This window comes from Stomoxys calcitrans, chromosome 1, assembly GCF_963082655.1.
Source record: "Stomoxys calcitrans chromosome 1, idStoCalc2.1, whole genome shotgun sequence".
Lineage (NCBI taxonomy): Eukaryota > Metazoa > Arthropoda > Insecta > Diptera > Muscidae > Stomoxys > Stomoxys calcitrans.
In genome coordinates, this window is record NC_081552.1 from 233,771,861 (window position 1) to 233,789,483 (window position 17,623).

The 17,623-nt window shown below is 42.3% G+C and overlaps 1 protein-coding gene across 3 annotated transcripts in view; it reads left to right on the forward strand.

The window, feature by feature from the left end:
• Nucleotides 1–17,623, forward strand: part of LOC106092931 (ephexin-1) — a 186,998-nt gene that overhangs the window by 115,908 nt on the left and 53,467 nt on the right. For 2 of the 3 annotated variants that reach the window (XM_059362293.1, XM_059362331.1), the window contains 2 exons: nt 1,247–5,759; nt 11,265–11,362. In XM_059362293.1, coding sequence (XP_059218276.1) covers nt 1,378–5,759; nt 11,265–11,362 — 4,480 coding nt within the window. In that variant the 5' untranslated portion in view covers nt 1,247–1,377. Of the gene's footprint in view, nt 1–1,246; nt 5,760–10,837; nt 11,144–11,264; nt 11,363–17,623 lie in introns of those variants that run through there. The other variant, XM_059362479.1, reaches the window with a different exon arrangement.

The window sequence follows — 17,623 nt, forward strand, 5'->3', positions numbered from 1 at the left end:
GCCATATAGACCGAACTCCAGATAAAGGGTCTGAAGCCTATAAAAGCTCTATTTATTATCCGATTTCGCTGAAATTTGCAACAGTGAGTTACTTTAAGCCTCCCGATATCTGATCTAAATATGGATTAGATCGGACTATATTTAGATATAGCTGCCATATAGACCGATCTCCAGATAAAGGGTCTGAAGCCCATAAAAGCTTTTATTATTACCCGATTTCGCTGAAATTTGAAACAGTGGGTTATTTAAAGCCTCCCAAGATCTGACCTAAATATGGTTCAGATCGGACTATATTTAGATATAGCATCCATGTAGACCGATCTCCCTATAAAGGGTCTGAAGCCCATAAAAGCTTTATTTTTTATCCGATTTCGCTGAAATTTGGAACAGTGCGTAGTTAAGCCTTTCAACATCCGACCCAAAAATGGTTCAGATCGGACTATATTTAGATATAGCTGCCATATTGTCCGATCTCCCGATAAAGGGTCTGAAGCCCATAGAAGCTTTATTTTTTAACCGATTCCGCTGAAATTTGTAACTATGAGTAGCTTTAGGCCAACCAACATAGGACCTAAATATGGCTCAGATCGGACTATATTTAAATATAGCTGCCATATTGACCGATGTGTCGATAAGTGGACCGAAGCCTATAAAAGCTCTATTTATTACCCGATTTCGTTGAAATTTGGAATAGTGGGTAGTTTTAGGCTACCCGCCCCTCAATGTCCGTGCCGACTCTGGGGGCATAATTTATCCAATTTTCACTAGATTGTGACGAAAGGGGGTTCATATATACATCCGAGGTGGTTTGTTTGTATTGGGTTGCCCAAAAAGTAATTGCGGATTTTTTAAAAGAAAGTAAATGCATTTTTAATAAAACTTGGAATGAACTTTAATCAAATATACATTTTTTTACACTTTTTTTCTAAAGCAAGCTAAAAGTAACAGCTGATAACTGGCAGAAGAAAGAATGCAATTACAGAGTCACAAGCTGTGAAAAAATTTCTCAACGCCGACTATATGAAAAATCCGCAATTACTTTTTGGGCAACCCCATACAATGAACTCGCGAAAGGGAGAGAGAGTTAAAGAAACAGCAACAATTGTTTAAACATTACAGATAACAATAATTTTCCTATTTGATAAACTTTAACATTTATCTGAGTATGAAGAAAATTCACAGCAACATTAATTAAAACTTTCACTTTTTCCCTCCCCTCTCTTTCTCTCTCTGTCTCTCATTTAAGGTCTCCACAAAGTGGCCGAATTGTAAATGGTGGGTTTGACAACCCTAACCCCTGCAGAAGCAACCACAACAACTGCAACAACAAATGCAACACCATAGAACGTGATTTGTTTACAGACACTTGCTGCCACCATGTTGGATCACAATCACAGGGAGCAGGACAACAACACTGCCAATATGGCCAACAAAAAACACAAAGTGTTGCCAATAGAAATTTTGGCCAATGCTAAAGTGGAAAATAGCCATCATTACACACCGCAACAAAAGAAAGAGGCAAAGTCAAGCCCACAAAAGTCCAATAAAACCAAAACCATATTGTCTTGGTTGAAAAATAGTACAGGCAACAGCAGCAACAACCAAACGAATGCCAACCACTTTGCAACAGCCGCTGCAAAACAACGTAGTACAGCAAGCAACAACGATATTAATTCATGTCAACGACATAATCAATTGTCCAAAGTCAACGAGCCACAGTCTCAGCAGCAACCTGTCACAGATTCCTGCGAGACTTGCCGCCACCGCACTGCTGAAACATTGCCAAAGGCATGCGCGACTGACGGGTGTACGTGCCCATTACTGAAGCATTCAAGACATTACGCTCAACACCATAAGACTTTAATTGCCTGCTCACCTCCTGCCGCCTCAGCTGGTGCTCCACCTCTATCGCCTGCCCTGCTGGCGCGTCGTCTGCAGCACAAAGACGAAACGTTACGTGAATTTCGTGGTGTGCAAACCTTACGCCATCTGTGGAACAGACGCATCACTGCCAACAAGGAATCGGCGTTGAAAGCCAAAATTTACAAGCAACAGAAAAACTTTAGCAAGTCGCAAAATTGTTTGCTAATCTCAGGCAGTGAGGCAGAACCTCTGGCAGACTCTGTGACAAGATCGAAGCCAAGTGAAGGTTTCTCCTCTGGCCGCCAGGTGAGAGCTCAAAGTCTGCACGATTGTTCCCTGAAGACGCCGGTGAGTGAGATTGAAGTCTTCGATTTGAGTGAGCTGGAAATACAAAAGCATTTGGAAAAGGACAATTTCTACAAATACAAGACCGCCGAACAGGCTTCCAAACTGCGGGAGTTAAGCGAGCAGCATTTGGCTGCTAGAAGATTTAGCGCTGGTCTGCTATTGCAGACCACGGAACGTTTGGCTTGGCTTAAGAGAGCCGAAATGTTGGGCAGAAGTAAGACAGAGGATAAATTAGATAACATGACCATAATGCAGCAGGAGAAGCATAGCCGCCAAAGCTGCATAGTGAGTGAACCTGTCGATATGGTCATCAATGACAACGAAGACTCTCCTAGGCCTCCCCATACTCTACCACCACCTTTGCCAATGTCTGAGCTACCAAGTGAAGCTTTGCCTAGGGCTAGCAGCCAAGACGACTTCCAGGGTCTTTGCCAAAACACAACCTCTCTACGTTCCTCCTCCGCCACCAACTGCAGCATAGAGTCTTCAGCTAAACTCAATAGACGGGATTCACTACTCCACAGCGATGATGGTGTGGTCAGTCGTAACTCATCCACCACCTCGTTAGCCAACAGCTCTGGCCGTGCCGCAGTACGCAAGAATTCCTCTAAGCGTAGTTGCAGTTTCAAGATACACGCTCGCTCGAATCATGCCCGCCGCAAAATGCTTACCACCAGCAAAGAAAATTCCATACAAAGCAGCATGGTGGCCAAGCTTACGCAGCAATTCAATGAAATCATCATCAATGATGCCACACTGCTGGAGGAGCTCAAACGCAAGAATGGAGTGCTAATGACGCACAAGGGCCATGTCTACAAGGTGGTGGACACTTCCAAGCATACAGCGCTTACGAAAACCTCCTCCTTGGGTAAGGCAACAAACACTGGCAATGATTCCGCCGTACAAAAGACCATAAAGATATTCGAAAATGTTTCAAGGGCTTCAGCTAAGCCCAAAATCCCCCTAAAGACTCCCAGGGTGCTGGAGAAGAGCAATGAATTGGTAACCACCATAGAGGGCAAGGCCATACATCCCTCACGCCTGAAAGCGGTGCCCTCTGCTAAACAAGCAACAATGGAAGCAAGAAAGGATATGAAGGCCATAGCAGCACACAATTTGAGTTTGGCTCTCACCACACTGGAAATGGTGAAGGAGGAAAGCAAGACACCTCTGGAGCAAAATGATTTTGTCGCAGGCATTGAGGCCAAACAGCAAAAGGCTTCAGACTTGGCTGCATTAGAGACCTGGGAAAATCCTGAGCAGTTGGATGCTAGCGAGAAATCCCAGACTCCCAAGCATAATAGTCCGGTAATTCGGCCAAAAACCAAAGGTCTAATATCGCAAACATCCATAAATTCACAGGATAATATCATCCCTTGCCCCATAGATGCTGGGCCGGCTCAAGAAATCCAGGTCAAGACCTCCAAAGTGTATCGTAAAGTTTCGCGCAAATCTTCCTTGGTACTTCCGGATGCTAATCGCGACATACTACTCTATATCAACAAAGATAGCAAGTCAAAGCATGGAACCCTGGAACGTATGAAACAATCCAAGTCTGTGCCACCAGAATCCACGGAGTTTTCACCCACCAACGTGGATAAAAGCTGCACAGAGCTCTCCTCAACCCTTGAACACGCTGCACCTAAGTCAGACAGGAGCAAAAACGCCAAGGTTAACACCTTGCCCTACAAACCAACCGACTTGCAAATCGAATTGGCCAAAGAGGTGAGGGAGAAGTTGAATACCCTGCCCAGATTTGCCAACGCTAGCAGGGCACTGATCGACCATGAAATACAAGTGGAGGAGCCCCAGGAAAGCCCTGGCAAAGAGAAGATCTCAAGCTCTGACGAACTTGCCTGTCAAAGGGAAGATAATAGAAAGACGAAAAATAAAACTTCCAAATTCTATGAGAAAATTAATTTTTTCTCTCTCTCAAGGCGTAGTAAGTCCAAAACAAGCCTAACCCTAGCCTCACTGCCAACGACAAGTCCCGGCAACAACGAAATTCCGCAAAATCAGGAACTCAAAGTTGCCACCTTAAAAGGCGACTCAGAACTGGGGGTAAATCCATTGCCCCATTACACACCCATGAGTTCACCCATGGCCAAACAACGAAGTTTAGCAGGGGAGGTGGAATATTCTCCTATGATAGCCCCAGAAGCCTCAGCCCTCATGGAGGCCTATCAAAAGGTCCAAGAAAAAATAGAAAATCTCAGCCATAAGCAGGAGCAGCCACGGCAAGGTGAGGAATCGAAGCAATCGGAAGAGCCTGAGGTTAGCTTGAATTCTCCCAAACTTGCTGCTGACTCCGATGATTATGGACAACATCTCAAACCCAACTCATCGTTCATACATCAAAGCTATAGCAGTGTGCTGCCCCAACCAGCCCAACTTATACAGGCGGTCAATGTGACCCTAGTCAATGCCATTGAGGGTGAACAAATGATAATGGAGCAAAAGGAAATACAACAAATTGCCGCCGAAACTAAGGAGCAAGCCATCACAAACACGAACGAAGAGCCCCTATATGAGCCCATAGCCTTTGACGATGGCTCCATTACAATGCAGGAAGAGACTGACACAGCATTATGCAACGAACATGTTAAGGCAACACCTCAGCCTCTGGCTCAGGAGGAGGATATCTATCAGTCTGTGGATGAACTGGTCAAAGAGGTGTACGAGAAAACAACCTTAAATGAAAACCAACAACCGCAAGACAAGCCCCCTGTCCCAGCTCAATCTCTGCTGGATGACTATGAGATAATAGGCACACCTCCTCAAGATCACAGTCCTCACAGCACTCCCTTCTTTGATGGCTATGAGGAATATGCTCCCTCCTTGGTGGAAACCATTACCAGCAATACTCAAATCAATACCTTCACCTTGGTTATGCGTAAAACCACCGATGAATTGCCCGACTTACCAAAGCCCAAACGCATACTACCCAAATCTCCCATGCCCCCTAGGAAAATGCTCTCCAAAACTTTGGAGATCAATCATTATCAGTGTCCTAAGCCACCATCTCATTATTACCCCGATGTGGAGGAGAATATCTATGATACCATCAAGGGTTCCGATTGTTACGAAACTGTCGTACATCATCCTACAATCGGCCATAAATTGGAAAAATCATCATCATCATCGAATTCTACCAAAAATTGCGACACCATATCCAATTGCTATGAAAGTATTTCGCATTATAAAAACACACGTCCCCCCAGTCATCATAGCAGCAGTAGTCATGGCTCCAATCTAACCATTTCATCGGAAAATCGTACCAATAGCCTCTATGAAGATTCTTTGGCCACAACATCGCGCTATGGCTCGAAACGCATGTATCGTCGCCACACAGAGGCTCATATTAAAATGCCTGATGAGCTTTTGGCAAAGCTCAATGGCACTCACAACAACAGTACCAACAACAGCAGTAGCGTTAGCAGCACCTATAATTCCTCGTTGGGTGGCAGGGCCAGTGATATAAGCGATGAGTGGACCGACATAAGTGACAATGAGCATGATGGAGAAGATGTAAAGCCCCAGTTTCAAATGTAAGTAGAAACTCTCTGTTAAGTCCTTATTGGCAAGTTATACCTTAAAAACCAGTAAGGAAGGGCCAAAGTCGGGCGGTGCCGACTGTATAATACCCTATACCTACCCTATAAGGGCAATGTGGGGGCTATATCTAAATCTAAACCAATGTTGATGGACCTCGGCGGTCAGTCATTTTCAGTCATAACAAAACACCACAAACAAAAGTTCAGCCAAATCGGACGAAAGTTGTGCCCTTGTGCCCAGGATTAAATCGAGAGATCGGTTTATATGGGAGCTATATCAGGTTATAAACCGATTTGGAGCGTACTTGGCACAGTTGTTGAAAACACTACACGCAAAAGTTCAGCCAAATCCGACAAAAATTGCGGCTTCCAGAGGCTCAAGAAATCAAGTCGGGAAATCGACCGATTCGGACCGTACTTAGCACAGTTGTTGGAAGTTCTAACGGAGAAAAATTTCAGCCAATTTGGACAAAAACTGCGGCTTTTTAGGACTTAAGAAGTCAAATTGGTTGATCGGTTTATATAGGAGCTATATCAGGTTCTTGACCGATATGAACCGTACTGGGCACAGTTGTTGAAAGTCTTGACAGAACACTACATACTAAATTTCAGCCAAATCGGACAAAAATTGTGTGTGTCCAGGGACTCAAGAGGTCTAATCGAGAGATCGGTTTGTATGGGAGCTATTGGGTTGCCCAAAAAGTAATTGCGGATTTTTTAAAAGAAAGTAAATGCATTTTTTATAAAACTCAGAATGAACTTTAATCAAATATACTTTTTTTTCTAAAGCAAGCTAAAAGTAACAGCTGATAACTGACAGAAGAAAGAATGCAATTACAGAGTCACAAGCTGTGAAAAAAATTTTCAACACCGACTACATGAAAAATCCGCAATTACTTTTTGGGCAACCCAATATATCTAAATCTGAACCCATATAACCATTTGCAACCCCCGACGACCTACATTAATAGTAAATATCTACCGGCTAGCTCTACGCTTTTAACCGCTATCGTTATTTCGGACGGACGGAAAGACATGGCTAAATCGACTTAGAACGTCGAGACCATCAAGGATATATATACTTTATGGGGTCTTAGATCAATATTTCGAGGTGTTACAAACGGAATGACGAAATTAGTATACCCTCCATCCTGTGGTTGATGGTAAAGCAACTGAAAAGTCGTTACGATGCCCACCACCTCGGGTTAATATGTAAACCACCTAACGTCAAAATCCGGTGAAAAATTCATACCTTATCGAAATATGTTCCGATTTGAAGCAATTTCTAATAAGAACAAGTCACTGTACCAATCATTACCGATCCGAACCATAATGACACTGATGTCGAAAAGCCTAACTAAATCGGATTAAAAATGCGCCTTTTATGGAGCCAAGACTTTAAAACGAGATATCGGTCTATATGGCAGCTACATCCAAATCTGAACCGATTTGGGCCAAATTGAAGAAGAATGTCGAAGGGCCTAACACAATTCACTGTCCCAAATTTCGGTGACATCGAACAATAAATGTGCCTTTTATGGGGCTAAGACTTAAAATCGGCGTATCGACATATATGGCAGATATATCCAAATCTGGACCGATCTGTGTCATATTGCAGAAGTATGTCAAGAGGCTTAACTTAACTCACTGTCCCGAATTTTAGCAAAATCGGACAATAAATGTGGCTTTTTTGGGCCTAAGACCCTAAATCGGCGGATCGGTCTATATGGCAGCTATATTCAAATCAGCACCGATCTGGGTCAAATTGACAAAGCATGTTGAAAGGCCTAACACAACTCACTGTCCCAAATTTCGGACAATAAATACGCCTTTTATGGGCTCAAAACCTTAAATCGAGAGATCGGTCTATATGGCAGCTATATCCAAATCTGGACCGATCTGTGCAATATTGCAGAAGTATGTCAAGGGGCTTCACTTAACTCAGTGTCCCAAATTTCGGCGACATCGGACGATTAATTCGCCTTTTATGGGCCCAAAACTTTAAATCGAGAGATCGGTCTATATGGCAGCTATATCCAAATCTAAACCGATCTGTACCATATTGTAGAAGTATGTCAAGGGGCTTAACTTAACTCACTGTCCCGAATTTTAGCAAAATCGGACAATAAATGTGGCTTTTTTGGGCCGAAGACCCTAAATCGGCGGATCGGTCTATATGGCAGCTATACCCAAATCTAAACCGATCTGTGCCATATTGTAGAAGTATGTCAAGGGGCTTAACTTTACTCAGTGTCCCAAATTTCGGCGACATCGGACGATTAATTCGCCTTTTATGGGCCCAAAACTTTAAATCGAGAGATCGGTCTATATGGCAGCTATATCCAAATCTAAGCCGATCTGTACCATATTGTAGAAGTATGTCAAGGGGCTTAACTTAACTCACTGTCCCGAATTTCAGCGAAATCGGACAATAAATGTGTCTTTTATGGACTCAAAGCCTTACATCGAGAGATCGGTGTATATGGCAGCTATACCCAAATCGAGACCGATCTGTGCCATATTGCAAAAGTATGTCAATGGGCTTAACTTAACTCAGTGTCCCAAATTTCGGCGACATCGGACAATAAATACGCCTTTTATGTGCCCAAAACTTTAAATCGAGAGATCGGTCTATATGGCAGCTATATCCAAATCTGGACCGATCTGTGCAATATTGCAGAAGTATGTCAAGGGGCTTAACTTAACTCACTGTCCCAAATTTCAGCAAAATCGATTAATAAATGTGGCTTTTTTGGGCCTTAGACCCTAAATCGGTGGATCGGCTTATATGGCATCTATATCCAAATCTGGGCCGATCTGGGCCAAATTGACGAAGAATGTCGAAGGGCCTAACACAACTCACTGTTCCAAATTTTGCCAAAATTTGCAGATATATCGAAATCTAGACCGATCTGTGCCATATTGCAGAAGTATTTCAAGGGGTTTAACTTAACTCACTGTCCCGAATTTTAGCAAAATCGGATAATAAATGTGACTTTTATGGGCCTTAGATCCTTAATCGGCGGATCGGTCTATATGGCAGCTATATCCAAATCTAGACCGATCGGGGCCAAATTGACGAACGATGTTGAAGGGCCTAACGCAACTCACTATCCCGAATTTCAGCAAAATCGGATAATGCATGTGGCTTTTATGGGCCTAAGACCCAAAATCGGCGGATCGGTCTATATGGCAGCTATATGCAAATCTGGGCCGATCTGGGCCAAATTGTCGAAAGATGTTGAAGGGCCTAACTGTCCCAAATTTCATTAAAATTGGATAATAATAGGGCCTAAGACCCTAAATCGGCGGATCGGTTTATACAGGGGCTATATCAAGATATAGTCCAATATAGCCCATCTTCGAACTTAACCTGCTTATGAACAAAAATAGAATCTGTGCAAAGTTTCAGCTCAATATTTCTATTTTTATACCCTACACCACTACTGTTGTACAGGGTTTTATAACTAGTTTGTAGCACTCAGAATCACTTTCTGACTCGATTTAGCTACAATATGTCCGTCTGTCTGTCCGTCTGTCCATGTTAATTTGTGTACAAACTACAGGTCGCAATTTTCATCCCATCGTCTTCAAATTTGGTATGGGCATGTCTTTCGGCCTAGAGACGAAGCCTATTGAAATTGGAAATAATCGGTTCAGATTTGGATATAGCTCCCATATATATGTTCGCCCGATTTGCAGTAATACTGCAATAAAATGGTCATTTGTTAACCGATTTTCTTGAAATTTGGTATGGGTGTGTTTTTCAGCCTAGAGACGAAGCCTGTTGAAAAAATCGGTTCAGATTTGGATATGGCTCCCATATATATGTTCGCCCGATTTGCAATAATAATGCAATAAAATGGTAATTTGTTACCCGATTCTCTCGAAATTTGGCAGGAAGGATTTTCCTATGACTTCCGACATTGCAGGTGAATTTCATAAAAACCGGTTGAGATTTGGATATAGCTCCCATATATATGTTCGTCCGATTTGCACTAATAATGCAATAAAATGGTAATTTGTTACCCGATTCTCTCGAAATTTTGCAGGAAGGATTTTCTAATAACTCTCGACATTACTGGTTATTTTCATGGAAATCGGTTCAGTATTAGTTATAGCTCCCATATATATATATTGGGTTGCCCAAAAAGTAATTGCGGATTTTTCATATAGTCGGCGTTGACAAATTTTTTCACAGCTTGTGACTCTGTAATAACATTCTTTCTTCTGTCAGTTATCAGCTGTTACTTTTAGCTTGCTTTAGAAGAAAATTGTAAAAAAAGTATATTTGATTAAAGTTCATTCTAAGTTTTATTAAAAATGCATTTACTTTCTTTTAAAAAATCCGCAATTACTTTTTGGGCAACCCAATATATGTTCGTCAGATTTTGGGTAATTTGCAATAATGTTGTTATTTGTCAACCGTAGTTATTACGGTTTGAACATATTTTTGCTCGCCGAGGTCCATCAAAAATGGTTTAGAATTGAATATAGCTCCCACATTGTACTTACAGGGTTGGTGTAGGGTATTATACAGTTGGCACCGCCCGACTTTTGCCCTTCCTTACTGATTAGAGACTGTAGTGTGATTTCAACAGACAGACAGACGTACAGGGCTAGATCGTCTTTGATTTTTACGCTTTGAAAGACAAAATTAATATAACCCCATCCTTCGATGGAGGGTATAAAAACACTTGGAACTGAAACAACATACACAAAGAATATTAATTTAATTGATTATTCGTTTGCCAAAATATTTATTCGTGATGTTGATTGAACAAATACCAATTGGGCACTTTGACTATTTCGTTTTAAGGCCTATTGATTGAGACAGGTATGGCGAAATAAATTTTATTTCCTTAAATGATCCCCATTATGATGTATTGCAACAATAGCTGTTTACATTTCTCCTCTTATCTAAGAGCTGATAGGCATATCAGTACTTTTGCTGCTTTTAGCAATGGTTATCGATTACTTATCTAAGTGCAGACATGCAGGGCTGTTATCGAAGCATTGCTTCATTTATTTGTTGTGTGTTCTCTCGAGAGGGTCGCTTGCTTTGTGCATAGCCCACTAACCCAGAATTGGTGTTTTGTTGTTGTTGTTATTGTTATTGTGATAAAAACTCATTTAGGTTTTTCTTGTCGTAGCACGAAAAAACCGAGAGCGAAGAGACAGTACAATGTTGTCATGGTAAAGCACAGTTAGAATACCTTACGAAATGTTGTATATCGCTGTAGTTACCATTGAGATGTTGTAATGACAACAATGCACGAATACATTGTGACACTGCAATACCTGCCCGTCACCAGCACTAAAGCTGGGGCCCAGGAAATCACGGACACCGCATATTTAGAAACGCATTTTGAATATCGGTAGGGGTTTTTTGTTTTTTTTTTTTTTCTCCTTTTGGATAAATGCCAATAAGGACTTTTTATGTGTTTTAAATATTTCGTAAATATTTTCTTTATTATTGATTTTTTTTTTCTTTTATAGTGTCTGCGAAAAGGCCCACAAAAGTCCCGATTGGTCAAGGCGTGTACGTGACAAACGTCTGCATCATCAACGAAAGTCAAGGAGCTACATTGAAGATGGTAAGTGCTAATTTATGTGTGTTGATCTGATGAATGATGAGAGGCCTTTAGGGAGACCTGTGTGTTGCGTTGTTACTACAGTCTGTGTCATCAAATGAATGAGAGTTGTATATAACACATCAAGTGAATGACTGAAAGCGATAATTGCAGATAAGAAAAAACTTATCAAAGTTGTACTAAAAACAGAAAAATTAAAATTCTAATTTCATTTGAAATTAATGTGTCACTACAAAACAATAACAAATCAAGCTTAAATAATATTGGATTGCCCAAAAAGTAATTGTGGATTTTTTAAAAGAAAGTAAATGCATTTTTAATAAAACTTAGAATGAACTTTAATCAAATATACTTTTTTACACTTTTTTCTAAAGCAAGCTAAAAGTAACGGCTGATAACTGACAGAAGAAAGAATGCAATTACAGAGTCACAAGCTGTGAAAAAATTTGTCAACGCCGACTATATGAAAAATCCGCAATTACTTTTTGGGCAACCCAATATTTAACTAAAAAGTATCTAAATATAAATAAATGTAAAATTAAATGATAATAGATCTAAACGTGTTAAATGTCAGCCGAATCCTTTAGGCTTTGGGCCTTCCAGAGACTCAAGAAATCAAGACCCAAAATCGTTTGCGAAATTAGGCCAATTACCAATCCCCACCGTTCTACATCAATAAGAAATGCAAATGGAATTGCAAATTTACCCAAGAACATTCTTCCATTAAGGAACAGGGGCAAACTTCTCACATATCAACGTATGCTGTCCGATTCGAGTTTAAGCTCAATGATAAGAAGCCTAATTTTTATAGCCAAGTGCGAATGCTGTGCCGCAGTGCGACACATCTTTGAGGAGAAGTTTAACAATTGAATGGTTGTTGTTGTTTTTGTGGCAGTTTATTGTGTTCTATTGGGTTGCCCAAAAAGTAATTGCGGATTTTTTAAAAGAAAGTAAATGCATTTTTAATATAACTAAGAATGAACTTTAATCAAATATACTTTTTTACACTTTTTTTTCTAAAGCAAGCTAAAAGTAACAGCTGTAAACTGACAGAAGAAAGAATGCAATTACAGAGTCACAAGTTGTGAAAAAATTTGTCAACGCCGACTATATGAAAAATCCGCAATTACTTTTTGGGCAAACCAATATCTTTCGTCTGCTTGATTCTGTTGAGTGTCAAGACCCAGGAACTCTGCAACTAAGATGGGGTGCGTCCACAGGAATCTGGGTCTGAGTCGAGTGTGTCTGGCCGGACAGTTAAACAGGTGGCGTGTATCGTGCGGTCCCTGGTTACAATCAGGACATACATCTTGCATGTCGGCATCAATTCTAGCTCTGTAGGAATTGAGGCGGCTGCATCTGCCGAAACGTAATTGAGCCAGAACTACTCTGGTTTGCCGGGGGAGGTCAATTTCTTCAGGTGCAATGGCAGGCGGTCGTTCTCCAAGGACTACATTTACCTGGTAGCCAATTACCGCAACTGCTACCGTGTCCGCATGAATATTGTTTAGATCTGCTTGATATGCCGCTTGATCTAGAGGTTCTCTCTTGTAGCGCTTAACCTTACGCTCTAGATCATGTAGATCTACCTTAAGGCTTCTGGGCGGTGGATATCTATCCACAAGAGGATGACTTGGATGGTCTCTGCGATAACAGCCCAAAAGGTATTGCTTAGAGAGCATGTATTGGGTTGCCCAAAAAGTAATTGCGGATTTTTCATATAGTCGGCGTTGACAAATTTTTTCACAGCTTGTGACTCTGTAATTGCATTCTTTCTTCTTTCAGTTATCAGCTGTTACTTTTAGCTTGCTTTAGAAAAAAAGTGTAAAAAAGTATATTTGATTAAAGTTCATTCTAAGTTTTATTAAAAATGCATTTACTTTCTATTAAAAAATCCGCAATTACTTTTTGGGCAACCCAATAGTTATGTCTTCGCACTGGTAGGATCTTTGTCTCCTGATGGAGGGGTCCACATGAGAGCTGAGGAGACAGCCCGTCGCAGTTGGGAGGGCGGCATTCTGACAGATCTGAATATTATTCCACTGCGTGTCACAGAGCTGACGAGACCACACTGGCGCTGCATAACATGGTCAAAAATGTTTCTTTGTCTGCACCCCAAGTGCTGCCAGCAAGTGACTGGAGGACCTTGTTTCTAATTTTTACTTTATCGCAGATTGCTGTGGCATGTGTAAGAGCTGTCAAATGTGACGCCAAGTATTTTGGCACACTTGAAGGTCGAAATCATTACTCCATCGACCATCACTTTCAGCTCATTATTCACCTCACTGGTATTTCTAAAGAAAAATGTGGCTGAAGATTTGGTGGCAGATATCTTGCAGCGAAATATGAGGCAAGTTCGTTGAGGTAGACGTTCAACCCATCGCAGTTGTCAACAATGGGTGGGGGGCCTGATGCCATGTTCGTATAATCGCCCACGCATGATATGATCTCTATGCCGTCTGGAGAGGAGTGGAATAGGGGATAGGTAGAGGTCAAATAGGTAGCGCTTAAATAGTGCCGGAGATATCACCCCGCCTTAGGGATCTCCCTGTTACATTCTACGGTGCTTCGACTTCTAATCCCTATGTTCCACAAATGACTGACGATCACACAAATAATTCGCGATACAGAGTTTCAGGCCTGGCTAGAGGGACGTGTTGACTGACCGTGTCGAATGCCTTCGATAGGACCAGTGCCAAAATTTTATGTTTAGAAATCTAAACATCTCTGCGATAAGAGCCCAGAAGGAATTGCTTAGACAGCATGTAGTTATGTCTTCGTACGGTTAGGATCTTTGTCTTCTGATGACGGTGGTCCGTCGTTGTTCGAAGAGCGGCTTTCTGGCAAATCTGAATATTATTCCACTGCTTGTCACATAGCTGACGAGACCACACTGGAAGTGCAAACTTTGCACAAACCGGCCGGTCAATAAGGTTTCTTTGTCAGGACCACAAGTGCTACCGGCAAGTGACTCGAGCACCTTGTTTCTGCTTTTGACCTCATTGCAGATTTCATGCCACATGAAATGTGAGGAGAAATTGCAAGAGCCAAGTATCTTGGGACACTTGATGGTTGGAATTGTAACTTCATCAACCATCAAATTCAGCTTCACCGTGTCGAACGACCGTCTTATCACATGGTCGGGATGATTGAAGCCACCTCAAATGTGTGCGGTGACACAACAACGTGCAAAGCAGTTGTTGTGCTATGCAGTTTTCGAAATCCATGCTGATGCCCGGCGAATGGAAATTCTCCTACGAGGCTCGGGAGCAGTAGTGCCTCAAGTGTCTTGGCTACTGGTAAGAGAGGGTAGATCGGCCTATTCAACTCCCTCAAACTCGAGTCCTTTGCAGGCTTCAGTAGTGGCATCACTCTGCCCATCTTCCAGACATGGTGAGAGAAGGTAGATCGGCCTGTACAACTCCCTCAAACTCGAGTCCTTTGCAGGCTTCAGTAGTGACATCACTCTGCCCATCTTCCAGACATCGGGAACTATAAAAGTGTTCCAAGAGAGGTTGAGGACAGTAGTATGGTGCCGAATGCCTTCGATAGGTGCAGTGCCACGAGGGCCGTCCTATCACATGGCCTGAGCTGCTTGAAGCCACCGCAAATGTGTGCGGTAATGGTGTGCAAAGCAGTTGTTGCGCTATGCAGTTTTCGAAATCCTCTCCTACGAGACTCGGGAGGAGTAGTGCCTCAAGTGTCTTGGCTACTGGTGAGAGAAGGGAGATCGATCTGTACAACTCCCTCAAACTCGAGTCCTTTCCAGGCTTCAATAGTGGCATCACTCTGCCCATCTTCCAGACATCGAGAACTATAAGAGTGTTCAATGACTGGTTGAGGACAGTAGTAAGGTACTCAACTCCGGGTAGATGCAGATTTTTCAGCATCAGTGTAGAAATTCCGTCTCCCATCCCTGTCATTCTCGGGATGGACAATAAATTGACGGTTAAACAACCTGGCGCATTTCTTCGGATCTGTGCGGTGATGGCATCCAAAGCAGTTGTTATTCTATGCAGTTTTCCAAAACCATGTTGATGTTGGTCGAATGGAAATCTTCCAACGAGGCTAGAGAGAAGTAGTGCCTCAAGCGTCTTGGCTACTGGTGAGAGAAGAGAGATCGGCCTCTACGACTGCCCCAATCTCGGGTCCTTTCCAGTAGCGGGATCACTCTGTCCATTTTCCAGACATCGGGAACTATAAGAGTGTTCAAAGACAGGTTAAGGACGGTAGTTAGGTACTCAACTCAAGGTAGATCCAGATTCTTTAGCATTAGTGTAGAGATTCTTCATCATCAGTGTAGACATTCTTCAGCATCAGTGTAGAGATTCTTCATCATCAGTGTAGAGATTCTTCAGCATCAGTGTAGCGATTCCGTTGGGGCCCAACGCCTTGGATGATTTGACGCCATAGATGACATTCTTAACTTCGCCCACGGTCAGTTGTGATGGCTTTTGTTGTTGTTGTAGCCACATTTTCATGTATAGTTGGCGATCCTCGTAAAGCTCCCATAGGTGAGCAAGTTCGTTCCGGTTCAAAGGACCAATCGCCGCTGGAACAGGGTGGCCATTGGTTATTTAAAGGCGGCAATAACCCGCCTTGTCATTTCGAGCATCATAGGCACTCAGTATTTGTGCAAGAGCCGGTGCCGCCTGGTCTTTCACTGAGGCTTTCCGCTCGATACCGCTGATTGTCCCCAACTGTCGTTGCAGCTACTCCTTAAGGGAGCATTCCACTATCCGCAGCCTGTGAACGCGCCCGGTAGCTCGCAGCTTAGCTTCTCGTGACAGCACTGAACACCACACAGATCGAACCTCAAAGTTCCAGCGTGTTTGGTGGTCACTGCTACCTCGTGCCGGGTGTTGGCTGTCCATCGGCTCGGAGACCACAGATACGACGAATGGCTCTCCTTCTAGCCCTGTCACTCTCGGGATGGACAATAAATTAACGTTTGGACAACCTGGCGCATCTCTTCGGATCAGTCACAGTTACGTCGCCAAAAGTGACTGAGGTCCTGTCATCCCGTCTACAGGGGTTCGAGAGTGACCTAACAGCAGACCACAGCTTGCCTAAACCGGTACCTAAGTTAAGTTGCTATGTTTTAGCGTACAAATGCCCAAATTAATACAGTCGCTATGTTTAATAAGAGCGGTCTATTAGCGGTGGAGGCCACCTTAGCGCAGCCGCAGAGATTATCGTATTGGCCTGTGACACTGAGCGCCTGCGTTCGAATCCTAGCGAGAACATATGAAAAATTTTTCATCGGTGGTTATCCCCAAAGAAGGTGAAAAAGAAGAAGAGTGGGCTGCTGCTTTGTCTTCCCCATACTGTGAAATAACTCGCGTTAAAGACACAACCTGTTCGATGTATTCCAATTGGATTCACATTGAGGGTTGCAACATTTTCGGGTTTTTCTGTTTTGAGTCGGGCATTTGTTCGAACATTTTTTCGTTAATTTGCTTTCTTTGCAACCGAAAGTGGGAATAAAAGGAATTCATCCCGAAAGGGCTCTAATGCCAACTCTTATTCCCCTCCTAATGCTGGTGACATTTGTGAGTTACTGTTCCATTTGGTATGACAGTCATGAAAAATCTCCATAAAGAGGTATCGAACTACGACGCGCCATTCGGACTCAGCTATAAAAAAAAGAAGGCCCCTTATCATTGAGCTTAAACACTTGAATCGGACAGCAATCATTGATATGTGACAAATTTGCCCCTGTTCCTTAATGTAATGTTCATGGGCAAAATTGCAATCTAGCAGTTTATTCTAGGTTTGACTTCTTTAATGACCTTTCCGATATGTCAAATGTTCACTACAAGGTTCAAAGTCCCAACTAATAAATAAATAAAATATTGTGCTCATTATTGCTGGCCATGAAATTCTATGAAAAATACTTTATGCCCTTGAGTGAAAGTGCATCTGAGATTAAATAAGAGAGCGAGAGAGAGAGAGAGAGAGAGAGTACGAGAGTGAGTCATAGATAAATGTTATATAGATAAAGAATTAGGAGTTCGCAACTAGACTGGTTGGTGGCGCTTGTGTATATGGTAAATGAGAGTTATCTAAGAACATGCCACAAACCGAAATCAACTCTCAATGGTGTGTGTGTGTGTGTGTGTTAGTATTCAAATCCTCAAATCAATCATTAACCTGAGCGACTGTTATGGATAATAAGCAGTTGCTTTTTGAAGGTTTAGCTTTGAGTTGTTCAATGGCTTTCCCGAATGTCAAATGGCCCCAACAATACAATTCTTATGTGTG